The 12,614-nt window shown below is 50.7% G+C and overlaps 3 protein-coding genes across 4 annotated transcripts; all 3 read left to right on the top strand.

Annotated features, from left to right (window-relative positions):
- The first annotated feature begins 957 nt into the window (after positions 1 to 957).
- LOC148805132 (zona pellucida sperm-binding protein 3-like) lies at positions 958 to 2,983 on the top strand. Its single transcript, XM_088909783.1, has 9 exons — positions 958 to 1,320; positions 1,391 to 1,509; positions 1,585 to 1,688; positions 1,771 to 1,948; positions 2,030 to 2,147; positions 2,271 to 2,356; positions 2,438 to 2,556; positions 2,656 to 2,781; positions 2,868 to 2,983. The coding sequence occupies exons 1-9, from the start codon at positions 958 to 960 to the stop codon at positions 2,981 to 2,983; spliced, it is 1,329 nt and encodes a 442-aa protein (XP_088765909.1).
- Positions 2,984 to 4,895: 1,912 nt separating this feature from the next.
- Positions 4,896 to 6,827, top strand: LOC148805131 (zona pellucida sperm-binding protein 4-like). Of its 2 annotated transcripts, none has more exons than XM_088909771.1 (9): positions 4,896 to 5,109; positions 5,185 to 5,372; positions 5,450 to 5,547; positions 5,624 to 5,751; positions 5,829 to 6,018; positions 6,106 to 6,253; positions 6,330 to 6,405; positions 6,489 to 6,611; positions 6,691 to 6,827. In XM_088909771.1, exons 1-9 carry the CDS (start codon positions 4,896 to 4,898, stop codon positions 6,825 to 6,827), a joined length of 1,302 nt encoding a protein of 433 aa, XP_088765897.1. The 2 variants fall into 2 exon arrangements, with proteins under 2 accessions (XP_088765897.1, XP_088765896.1); XM_088909770.1 differs by having other exon boundaries at positions 6,676 to 6,827.
- A 2,290-nt stretch (positions 6,828 to 9,117) lies between these two features.
- On the top strand, positions 9,118 to 11,143 carry LOC148805130 (zona pellucida sperm-binding protein 3-like). The gene is made up of 9 exons (XM_088909802.1): positions 9,118 to 9,480; positions 9,551 to 9,669; positions 9,745 to 9,848; positions 9,931 to 10,108; positions 10,190 to 10,307; positions 10,431 to 10,516; positions 10,598 to 10,716; positions 10,816 to 10,941; positions 11,028 to 11,143. Exons 1-9 carry the CDS (start codon positions 9,118 to 9,120, stop codon positions 11,141 to 11,143), a joined length of 1,329 nt encoding a protein of 442 aa, XP_088765928.1.
- The last annotated feature ends 1,471 nt before the right edge of the window (positions 11,144 to 12,614 follow it).

Raw genomic sequence — 12,614 nt, 5'->3', positions numbered from 1 at the left:
GGTTACGAAAACACTTGCTTTGTGTATAAAGTACATTGTGACTGTTTTAACAGCCTTCATATTGTCGTTTTTATCACTTTTTCTGACCACGCACGAATATTCTTTTGTCCATATCTTCGCAATGGAAGCACAGAACGCCTTCAAACCAAATGCATTTTAAAGAGCACGACTTGTGGAAATTTCCACAGCCTCTACATCAAACTATCAGTGAGCTAATGATCTTTTTTGATAAAAAAGTTTTTTGAAACTGCTCAATACGGCTTCGTGCGAAAAACCCGTATATCACCATAGGAAGCAGAGCAGCGCAGTCTCCAATTACCCAGACTGTAAGCACGGGAATAAAGTTTGGTTTGATTTCTGAAACCCTTTCTTTATGTCCTGTTTTCACTCAGGTAAGGGTCAACTATATTCACAATACCGACAGCAGAAAGATTCCAATATTCTTTACTCAGCAGCTTATTAAAAACAGCTCCCATGATTTTCAAACCGATTTTTGACACAGAAGACCGACACAGCTTTGCGTTCTGACTCTCTTTTTCTCGTGCTTCTATTTAATGTGGCACTATGCACTGGGATAGGGGAGTGCTGTTCACAAGCCAATAGCTCGGTGACCTAAGAGGTGTCGTGAAAACGCTACAGGCGTGCCAAAATCGTCTTCGAACTTCAAGCTAACTTTACCCCGGTGTTTAACCGTAAGTATTCACTGTAAACAATGACCCGTCTTTTCAGGAGAAATTAGTCTCCATGATCCTCCTTCACTTGAACTATAACGGCTTTTCCACGGGGTTGATTCAATATCCTGTCCTCCTGCGTGTGAGCGGACAGAGTTCGGGTCCTCGTGAAAATCTTCACTCTGCGAACCTGAACGTCATCACGTGCGAAAGTCTCGGTGGCTTTAAAAGGAAGGAGCTCGCAAACAGCAGGTATCGTGGTTTTGCGAGGTGTTTTCATTTCGAGATGGGGTTTTCTAGTGGTCTTTCCTTTCGGCTGTTGACCTTGCTGTTCCTCGCAGTTCTGTGTGACGCTGCGCAATGGCGCGCCCGCGCTAACGTCCAATCCGGCATCAGGCGCAAGGGGGTCGCCTTTCTGGACTCGCCTCTGCTGCCGCGGCAGCAGAAGCAGCAGGTTATCCGGGCTGTGTCGGCGCAGTGCGGGGAGAGTACGATCGTGGTGCAGGTCAAGACGGACCTGTTCGGCACGGGGCAGCTGATCAACGCCTCGGATCTCAGCCTGGGAGACTGTGCGGTCACCCGGCAGGACACCGCGGCGCAGCTCCTGATCTTCGAGGCTGAGCTGCAGGCGTGTCGCAGTGTGCTGACGGTAAGTGGTTCTGCGGTTGGGCTGCTTTTGGTTCTCGGCTGTTGGGTGACTGGATCTGTGATCTGTCTAGACCGTGGATGAGCAACTGGTGTACGGCTTCTCTCTCCACTACACCCCGAAGCCGGTGGCCAACACCCCCATAGTGAGAACGAATGGCGCTGTTGTGGGTATCGAGTGTCACTACATGAGGTGAGTCCTGGAGGAGCAGCAGGGCTGACTGCCTGGAGCTTGACTCCCTGCTGACACCTGCCTCCTGTCTGCTAGGCTCTACAATGTGAGCAGCAATGCCCTGAAGCCCACCTGGGTCCCCTACACCTCCACCAAGTCTGCTGAGGATCTGCTGGACTTCTCCCTGAGCCTCATGAGTGGTAGGTCTCCCCCTGAGACGAGTCACGGTGTAGTTGGGTCAATGGGATGTGTGCTTGAGATTGGGGTTCCCTTCTCATCCAGATGACTGGAGCTCCCGGAGGTCCTCCAATGTGTTCTACCTGGGGGACGTCCTGAACATCGAAGCCTCCGTCACCCAGGCCAACCACCAACCCCTGCGGCTCTTTGTGGACAGCTGTGTGGCCACCTTGGTCCCTGACCAGACCTCCACTCCCAGCTACTCCTTCATTGCGAACTATGGGTGGGTGTGACCTCGGGTGGCTTGAGCTAGTGAACACTGCCTGCCGTCTCTCCAGTTCTACACTGCCTTCTCTCCTTTCAGGTGCCTGACTGATGCCAAATCCACAGGCTCCAGCTCGCGGTTCATGCCAAGAACCCAGGACACCAAGCTGCAGATGAAGCTGGATGCCTTCAGGTTCTATCAGGATGCCAGGAGCTCAGTGAGTACTTGATCCTGATCCCTTCTGCTTTCATGGGTTTGTGCCGGTTGTGAGAACAGCATGTCCATTACAAGCCCAAGATGGAGGCCTGGGTGTAGCTTGATCCACTCGTGCTCTTGGCAGATCTACATCACCTGCCACCTGAAGGTGACTCCTGCTTCCCAGAGTGTGGACCCCCTGAACAAGGACTGCTACACTGAGGGCAGCAGGTCAGTGAGGAGGCAGGGAGCTGCTGTGTCCAGCTGGTGCTCAGTTGAGGGAGCTGCTCTGACCCTGTGTCCCTGCTGTAGGTGGAGATCAGTGGATGGGAGTGACCAGGTCTGCAGCTGCTGTGACTCCAGCTGTGTGCCTACTGTACGATCCAGGTATTGGGGTGGCAGGAGCAGGAGGGACCTGGCTTCTACAGGGGGTAAGGCACCCTTCCTCTGCCACTCATGGCATGGATCTCCTCAGGGTAGTGGGGGTCAAGAAGTGGTCTACAGCCAGGCTTGTCCTGCTCTTGTTGCAGCTCCTGAGTGGGGAGCTGATGCCACTGTTGGTCCCGTGCTTGTGCTGCAAGAGCAGGTTGCTGAGAGGCCAGTGGAGGCAGAAGGCCAGAGCTCCCAGCTAAGAGCAGAGGAGGACAAAGCCGCAGGTACTGGCAGGAGGTGCTGTCATGTCAGCTGGCCCCTCTCTGTGGCAGTGCCCACTTGCTGAGGCTCCTCTGTGCTTTCTTTCCAGGCCTGCCTGTGGAGGCTGTGATCCTGGCTGGTGTGGTGACTGCTGTGGGGCTGGTCTGTGCTGCTCTGCTGGGGACAGTCCTGCACAGGAGGAAGCAACACAAACCCATGAACTGACTTGATGTGAATGAGGAATAAACTGGTTTGCAAAGTGTCTCTTGTACGGAGCTGCTTCTTTCCTAAGGGGAGTTTTGGGGACTGGTGAAGTTGGGTGGGAATGCAGTACTGTCTAGGATTCCTGCTTCTGCACACTGAGGGTGGTCAGCTGCTCAAGCAAGCAGTTGGGTAGAAAGTGTCAGTTCGGTATTGCTTCTCCCAGACTGTAGCATAGCAACTGAAATCACTAGTAAAAATACCCTGGGAGTGACCGAGTCCAGTGTCTGCGTTCTTCCCGGGAAAAGCAGGGCTCTCTTCAGGAAACGGGAGCAGCCTGAGCCGTGACGTATCGGATCGTACAGGTTTTAAAACGGCGCCACAGGCAGGAGTTCTTTGATGTCGGCTGCCAGAACGAGAGCCCCTCCATGCCTTTAAGGCAATGGATGAATTTATCAACTCTCGCATCTCCGAAGGTCCCCTATTCCGCGAAGAGGAGAAACGGGCACCGCCAATACTTCGTTGGGAAAGCAGTATGTGAACTCAACGTAAAAGGCTTCAGCATATGTACCCAGCATCCTAAATCAAGCGTGTTGTACTTGCGCTGTACGTTAGTTGGACATAAATCCTATTTTAAAGATGAACAGGTTTATAGGCTTTTAAAACGGCCAAGGAAAAGATTACAGGATCTAAACACGTGCATTATTAGTCCACCACACCATGGCCTTTTCCCTATTGCCGTAATTAACGGTGCCCTTTAATGAAGTTTGGTCTTTTCCTCGACGTGTTTGTTTAAAGCGCAAAATGTCTGGGTTTTTCTTGCTCAACATAACGGTCCAAAAGGGGCCGTATCGCCGGCTTAACGGCAAAGGCCAATTTCCAGTGGCCGATGAGCAATACTGTGTTTAAAACAATCTGAAAGTACCGCTATTCTAAAGCGCCTCATAAGTGAATACAGACATTAATCGCGAACTAGACATGTGATGCTCCATGTGGACGGAATCGCTAAAACGATAAAGCCCTTTACATCCCTAAAACCAAAATGTGCTCCGTTCATTTGAAATTGATCATTTGAAGCTGCTGTCCACCACAGTAGTTTTTGAGTAGAACATTCGTTTATATTTTTGTTAGCTAAAATATTGTAATTGATCAAACGTGAACGCTAACGTAGTGTATTAACAGCACATATTTGTAAGCTAGACTTCTGCTCTTTCAGGGGGAAATTGCAAAACTTCGCTGGTTTCAGTGTTTAGGGAAAAACTGTAGAATACGAATGACACAAGGCAGAAAAACTCAACTGTACCGAACAGCTCGTCTGTCTCGGTCACAATCTCCGTAACTCACTAATTTGAACGTGCCAGCAAAACGTCTTTGGAGTGTAATGCTTCTGCCTCTGCGTGCTTGTTTTTCCAAGACAATGCAAGAGACTCCTCGTTTGGATGACTGTAAGAGCAGCTGTATGCCCCTTTTATTATTTACATCTGTACATGAATATCACTGCCAACGATGAAGCTAGTGTGCATTGGTATTTCTATCAGTTAAAAACTGAAAACCGGATTTTTTTTGGCATATAACCAGAAAGTGAACCAACCGAAAATATCCCAAACTGCACGTCTCTGTTTATACCGCTCCTCTGTACCGTCAGTTCTTCTCTGAATCGGCTGATGGCACAGAGCGCTTAGAGACGGATGCAGCTCTTTACTCGATAAGAGGTCAAACACATCGTGTTGAGATATTAGTCTAAGCCTCGCGATAGCTCGTTCCAGTCGAACAGGACGCTCCGTGATGAATCAGCTGACTCGGGTGTCGCTCTGAGTGTCCGAAGTCCTCGTGCGCGCGCTACAGCCCTCCAATCGCCGCCCTCAGCCAATCAGGGCGCAGCGAGTATTTCAGGAGCTGAGCGCCGCTTGTCTGCAGTTCCTCGGCGAGTTTCACGATGGAGAAGTCAATGAGCAGAGGGAGGATGGGGTTGTACATTGTGTTGTTTTTGCTATCGTTGGATTGTTCTTTAGCTCAGGTTCAGAAGTGCCTGGTTAATGACAGTGACAAGATAGCATGTGGTGACTTGACTATCGGTAAAAGTGACTGTGAAGCTAAAAATTGCTGCTTTGATCCGTCCAGCCAAAATCGCTGTTACTATGGGAATGAAGGTGGGTTTTTGGATCTTGAGCGTCTTCTATGATGAGCTTAACGGGCTTGGTTTACCAGCTCTTGCTTTCCTCCAGTGACTGTCCAGTGCACCAGGGATGGCCAATTTGTGGTGGTCGTGTCCAGGAATGCCACCAGCCCTCAGCTGAGCCTGGATTCAGTCAGCCTGCAGGGGGGCAGGAGTGCCCCCTGTGGCCCTGTTGGCACCACTGCTGGCTTTGCCATGTTCCAGTTCCCAGTCAGTGCCTGTGGCACCAGCATGAAGGTGAGGGGCTTGATCCTTCAGCTGAGGATGTTGTTCCTGTGGGGATTCCTGACCTTGTTCATGTGTCCTTCCTCCAGATTGAAGGTGGTGCCGTGGTGTATGAGAACATGATGTCCTCAACCTTTGCTGTGATTGGGGGACCTGCTGGCTCCATCACAAGGGACAGTTTCTACAAGTGAGTGAGCGGCTGCTGCTTCCCAGAGTGCTCTGGTCTTGCTGGATCCCATGACTGCCTGCTTCTCTCTCTCCAGGCTGTTCTTCCAGTGCAGGTATGCAGACGATGACCTTGTTCCAGTGCAGGCTGTGGTCTACACGGTCTCCCCGCCCCCTCCGGCAGTGTCTCCAGGACCTCTCCGTGTGGAGCTCAGGATTGCAAGAGGTAGCTGTCAGGCCTTGGGCTGTGTGAGCCGAGTGTGTGGGGCTCCTGCTGAACCCCGCTGCTGCTCTCGTCCTCAGGAGAGCTGTATGACTCCTACTACAGTGACCTGGACTACCCTGTGACCAAGGTGCTGCGGGATCCTGTGTATGTGGAGGTCCACATCTTGAACAGGACTGACCCCAACATTGTCCTGACCCTGGGGGACTGCTGGGCCACTTCCACTCCCAGTCCTCTCAGCCAGCCCAGCTGGAGCCTTCTGGTTGCTGGGTAACCTGACCCCTGTGGCTCCGACTGGCTTGTCTCTGTAGTGTCCCCTTGTGGAAGAGCTCACCCTCCCTGTTGCTGTCCTTGCAGGTGTCCCTACAGAGGTGACAACTACCGGACCACCTTGATCCCTGTGGGTGGCTCCTCAGGGCTGCCGTACCCAACGCACTACCAGCGCTTCATGATTCAGATGTTCACTTTTGTGGATCCTGCCTCTCAGGTGCCTCTGATGGAGAAGGTAGGGAGCAGCTTGTGGGGAAGGAGGTGGTGGCTGGTCCTGGGCTGTGCAGTGACCCTTGCTCTGCTCTCTCCAGGTGTTCATCCACTGTAGTGCAGCAGTGTGCCAGCCGACTGCTACTGAGCGCTGTGTGCCCACCTGTGGCAGGAGGAGTGAGTTCTGTCGGGACGGGGCGGTTGTGTGCCAGTCAGCTGTGTGTATCCTTTCCTGATGCTGTTGTCCTGTCCTCTTGCAGGAAGAGCTGTTGCTCGCGTGGCAGAGGACTCCTCCAGAGAAACTGTGCTGGTGTCCAGTGGGGAAGTGATCCTGGTTGGATCTGAGCTTCCAGCTCTGGATCAGCTGGATTCCCATCCTGAAGGTGAGGGAGGGGGATGGAGGCTGAGTGTCTGATCCTGTTCCCTGTGTCTGACCCCTCACTAAAGCTCTTCTCTCCACAGCACCCCGGTTCCTGAGCTATGGGCTGCCGGTAGTAGCTGCCTCCACTGTGCTTGTGGTCTCTTCTCTGGTGTTGGTGGCTGTGTGGAGATCTAGACCTCGCATCCAGAATACCAAGCTGAATCTGGAGTATGAATAAAGGCCTTGTTCTGAACTCCCTTGTGTACTGTTTTGGATGCTTCCCTCTTCCGTCAGCATGAAGTGCTGTAGTTCAGTGTCTATGTGAAGATGTCCCTGTAAGCCTCTTCAATGGCAGTGTTTTTCCATCTTTCATAGACAAGTACTTGCACTAGTTCTTGGCCAATGCTTTTTCTTGGAGGCTGTGGTCTTAATGATATTCCTTCAACGGGCCTGGGTTCTAATTGACTGCACTTTGGAAGACCAAAGTGGGGGGGGGGCTCATCAGGGCTATAGGGCTCATAAACAATTCCTCTTTCATTCTCAGCCCCGTGCGCAAGTTGACAAACTAGCTCCCGCTCCCATTCCCTTCTGAGTGAGTTCAGCCCACGCCCTCCTGTTCTACTTCTTTAGAACAACACACCAGGACCCAGCCAGCCAAACATTTCTAGTTTGATTACAATTAGTTTTTCCTTCAGCTACCTGTCAAAGCAAAAATTAAACCATGATTTAACTTGGGGACTAGTGCTGTGCATGAACAAAATGGTTGTAACTTTCACCCACTTCTCTACAGCCTGAGTCCAATAAAAGTGGTGGAGATGAGCCAGTTCCTAGCATAACTGAACATGCAAACTCCCCCGGAATGTACACTAGTCAGGAGTCCAACCCAATAGACACTCTTCAGATCAGTCCAGCTCTCTAAATCGACTTCAAATGACAATGTGTGTGTGCTATCGTCAAGACTTAAAGTAAAGCCATTTACTCCAGTAGTCCCCACAACCAACATTTCCACTGGGACACAGCTGGGGGACAAAACACGTGTCGTCACTGCACACAGATCTGGAGAAGGAAATACTGTATCACTACGAGTTTGTCTTTTCACTAGAGCGACACATTCAATCCACGAAATATCTCATTTTCGGCAAATTCATTGAAATCATTTGTGCAAACCTTTCCTACATATCAACCGCCACAAAGGAGAAACACTTCGACGAAAATAAACGAGGAAGTAGAGTTCGCTGATTTAGAAGGTTTTAGAAATACAATTTGTAAGGAATAACAGCAGGCATATCCTAATAAGACATTTAAGTAAGAAGTCAATAATGAGATCTTATGATGTACTGTATGTAAAGTGAGACGTTTTCGGACCAGGTCTTATCTTTTCTCACTAGTTCACCTCTGATCAGATCATTCTCAACATCTGGTGGTCAGCAGGCAAAAGCTCTAACAGGAAATATTAGATGTACGTACCACAAAATACAGCCAGCGTCCTAGGGTAACTGACCGGGGTAAAGTTAGCTTGAAGTTCGAAAACGGTTTTGGCACGCCTGTATCGCTTTCACGAAACCTCCTAGGGTTACGAAAACACTTGCTTTGTGTATAAAGTACATTGTGACTGTTTTAACAGCCTTCATATTGTCGTTTTTATCACTTTTTCTGACCACGCACGAATATTCTTTTGTCCATATCTTCGCAATGGAAGCACAGAACGCCTTCAAACCAAATGCATTTTAAAGAGCACGACTTGTGGAAATTTCCACAGCCTCTACATCAAACTATCAGTGAGCTAATGATCTTTTTTGATAAAAAAGTTTTTTGAAACTGCTCAATACGGCTTCGTGCGAAAAACCCGTATATCACCATAGGAAGCAGAGCAGCGCAGTCTCCAATTACCCAGACTGTAAGCACGGGAATAAAGTTTGGTTTGATTTCTGAAACCCTTTCTTTATGTCCTGTTTTCACTCAGGTAAGGGTCAACTATATTCACAATACCGACAGCAGAAAGATTCCAATATTCTTTACTCAGCAGCTTATTAAAAACAGCTCCCATGATTTTCAAACCGATTTTTGACACAGAAGACCGACACAGCTTTGCGTTCTGACTCTCTTTTTCTCGTGCTTCTATTTAATGTGGCACTATGCACTGGGATAGGGGAGTGCTGTTCACAAGCCAATAGCTCGGTGACCTAAGAGGTGTCGTGAAAACGCTACAGGCGTGCCAAAATCGTCTTCGAACTTCAAGCTAACTTTACCCCGGTGTTTAACCGTAAGTATTCACTGTAAACAATGACCCGTCTTTTCAGGAGAAATTAGTCTCCATGATCCTCCTTCACTTGAACTATAACGGCTTTTCCACGGGGTTGATTCAATATCCTGTCCTCCTGCGTGTGAGCGGACAGAGTTCGGGTCCTCGTGAAAATCTTCACTCTGCGAACCTGAACGTCATCACGTGCGAAAGTCTCGGTGGCTTTAAAAGGAAGGAGCTCGCAAACAGCAGGTATCGTGGTTTTGCGAGGTGTTTTCATTTCGAGATGGGGTTTTCTAGTGGTCTTTCCTTTCGGCTGTTGACCTTGCTGTTCCTCGCAGTTCTGTGTGACGCTGCGCAATGGCGCGCCCGCGCTAACGTCCAATCCGGCATCAGGCGCAAGGGGGTCGCCTTTCTGGACTCGCCTCTGCTGCCGCGGCAGCAGAAGCAGCAGGTTATCCGGGCTGTGTCGGCGCAGTGCGGGGAGAGTACGATCGTGGTGCAGGTCAAGACGGACCTGTTCGGCACGGGGCAGCTGATCGACGCCTCGGATCTCAGCCTGGGAGACTGTGCGGTCACCCGGCAGGACACCGCGGCGCAGCTCCTGATCTTCGAGGCTGAGCTGCAGGCGTGTCGCAGTGTGCTGACGGTAAGTGGTTCTGCGGTTGGGCTGCTTTTGGTTCTCGGCTGTTGGGTGACTGGATCTGTGATCTGTCTAGACCGTGGATGAGCAACTGGTGTACGGCTTCTCTCTCCACTACACCCCGAAGCCGGTGGCCAACACCCCCATAGTGAGAACGAATGGCGCTGTTGTGGGTATCGAGTGTCACTACATGAGGTGAGTCCTGGAGGAGCAGCAGGGCTGACTGCCTGGAGCTTGACTCCCTGCTGACACCTGCCTCCTGTCTGCTAGGCTCTACAATGTGAGCAGCAATGCCCTGAAGCCCACCTGGGTCCCCTACACCTCCACCAAGTCTGCTGAGGATCTGCTGGACTTCTCCCTGAGCCTCATGAGTGGTAGGTCTCCCCCTGAGACGAGTCACGGTGTAGTTGGGTCAATGGGATGTGTGCTTGAGATTGGGGTTCCCTTCTCATCCAGATGACTGGAGCTCCCGGAGGTCCTCCAATGTGTTCTACCTGGGGGACGTCCTGAACATCGAAGCCTCCGTCACCCAGGCCAACCACCAACCCCTGCGGCTCTTTGTGGACAGCTGTGTGGCCACCTTGGTCCCTGACCAGACCTCCACTCCCAGCTACTCCTTCATTGCGAACTATGGGTGGGTGTGACCTCGGGTGGCTTGAGCTAGTGAACACTGCCTGCCGTCTCTCCAGTTCTACACTGCCTTCTCTCCTTTCAGGTGCCTGACTGATGCCAAATCCACAGGCTCCAGCTCGCGGTTCATGCCAAGAACCCAGGACACCAAGCTGCAGATGAAGCTGGATGCCTTCAGGTTCTATCAGGATGCCAGGAGCTCAGTGAGTACTTGATCCTGATCCCTTCTGCTTTCATGGGTTTGTGCCGGTTGTGAGAACAGCATGTCCATTACAAGCCCAAGATGGAGGCCTGGGTGTAGCTTGATCCACTCGTGCTCTTGGCAGATCTACATCACCTGCCACCTGAAGGTGACTCCTGCTTCCCAGAGTGTGGACCCCCTGAACAAGGACTGCTACACTGAGGGCAGCAGGTCAGTGAGGAGGCAGGGAGCTGCTGTGTCCAGCTGGTGCTCAGTTGAGGGAGCTGCTCTGACCCTGTGTCCCTGCTGTAGGTGGAGATCAGTGGATGGGAGTGACCAGGTCTGCAGCTGCTGTGACTCCAGCTGTGTGCCTACTGTACGATCCAGGTATTGGGGTGGCAGGAGCAGGAGGGACCTGGCTTCTACAGGGGGTAAGGCACCCTTCCTCTGCCACTCATGGCATGGATCTCCTCAGGGTAGTGGGGGTCAAGAAGTGGTCTACAGCCAGGCTTGTCCTGCTCTTGTTGCAGCTCCTGAGTGGGGAGCTGATGCCACTGTTGGTCCCGTGCTTGTGCTGCAAGAGCAGGTTGCTGAGAGGCCAGTGGAGGCAGAAGGCCAGAGCTCCCAGCTAAGAGCAGAGGAGGACAAAGCCGCAGGTACTGGCAGGAGGTGCTGTCATGTCAGCTGGCCCCTCTCTGTGGCAGTGCCCACTTGCTGAGGCTCCTCTGTGCTTTCTTTCCAGGCCTGCCTGTGGAGGCTGTGATCCTGGCTGGTGTGGTGACTGCTGTGGGGCTGGTCTGTGCTGCTCTGCTGGGGACAGTCCTGCACAGGAGGAAGCAACACAAACCCATGAACTGACTTGATGTGAATGAGGAATAAACTGGTTTGCAAAGTGTCTCTTGTACGGAGCTGCTTCTTTCCTAAGGGGAGTTTTGGGGACTGGTGAAGTTGGGTGGGAATGCAGTACTGTCTAGGATTCCTGCTTCTGCACACTGAGGGTGGTCAGCTGCTCAAGCAAGCAGTTGGGTAGAAAGTGTCAGTTCGGTATTGCTTCTCCCAGACTGTAGCATAGCAACTGAAATCACTAGTAAAAATACCCTGGGAGTGACCGAGTCCAGTGTCTGCGTTCTTCCCGGGAAAAGCAGGGCTCTCTTCAGGAAACGGGAGCAGCCTGAGCCGTGACGTATCGGATCGTACAGGTTTTAAAACGGCGCCACAGGCAGGAGTTCTTTGATGTCGGCTGCCAGAACGAGAGCCCCTCCATGCCTTTAAGGCAATGGATGAATTTATCAACTCTCGCATCTCCGAAGGTCCCCTATTCCGCGAAGAGGAGAAACGGGCACCGCCAATACTTCGTTGGGAAAGCAGTATGTGAACTCAACGTAAAAGGCTTCAGCATATGTACCCAGCATCCTAAATCAAGCGTGTTGTACTTGCGCTGTACGTTAGTTGGACATAAATCCTATTTTAAAGATGAACAGGTTTATAGGCTTTTAAAACGGCCAAGGAAAAGATTACAGGATCTAAACACGTGCATTATTAGTCCACCACACCATGGCCTTTTCCCTATTGCCGTAATTAACGGTGCCCTTTAATGAAGTTTGGTCTTTTCCTCGACGTGTTTGTTTAAAGCGCAAAATGTCTGGGTTTTTCTTGCTCAACATAACGGTCCAAAAGGGGCCGTATCGCCGGCTTAACGGCAAAGGCCAATTTCCAGTGGCCGATGAGCAATACTGTGTTTAAAACAATCTGAAAGTACCGCTATTCTAAAGCGCCTCATAAGTGAATACAGACATTAATCGCGAACTAGACATGTGATGCTCCATGTGGACGGAATCGCTAAAACGATAAAGCCCTTTACATCCCTAAAACCAAAATGTGCTCCGTTCATTTGAAATTGATCATTTGAAGCTGCTGTCCACCACAGTAGTTTTTGAGTAGAACATTCGTTTATATTTTTGTTAGCTAAAATATTGTAATTGATCAAACGTGAACGCTAACGTAGTGTATTAACAGCACATATTTGTAAGCTAGACTTCTGCTCTTTCAGGGGGAAATTGCAAAACTTCGCTGGTTTCAGTGTTTAGGGAAAAACTGTAGAATACGAATGACACAAGGCAGAAAAACTCAACTGTACCGAACAGCTCGTCTGTCTCGGTCACAATCTCCGTAACTCACTAATTTGAACGTGCCAGCAAAACGTCTTTGGAGTGTAATGCTTCTGCCTCTGCGTGCTTGTTTTTCCAAGACAATGCAAGAGACTCCTCGTTTGGATGACTGTAAGAGCAGCTGTATGCCCCTTTTATTATTTACATCTGTACATGAATAT

Source organism: Atractosteus spatula, unplaced genomic scaffold (assembly GCF_055471065.1).
Source record: "Atractosteus spatula isolate fAtrSpa1 unplaced genomic scaffold, fAtrSpa1.hap1 Scaffold_85, whole genome shotgun sequence".
NCBI lineage: Eukaryota > Metazoa > Chordata > Actinopteri > Semionotiformes > Lepisosteidae > Atractosteus > Atractosteus spatula.
Note: the sequence above shows the minus strand (reverse complement) of the source record. Positions and strands in the feature narration are given on the sequence as shown.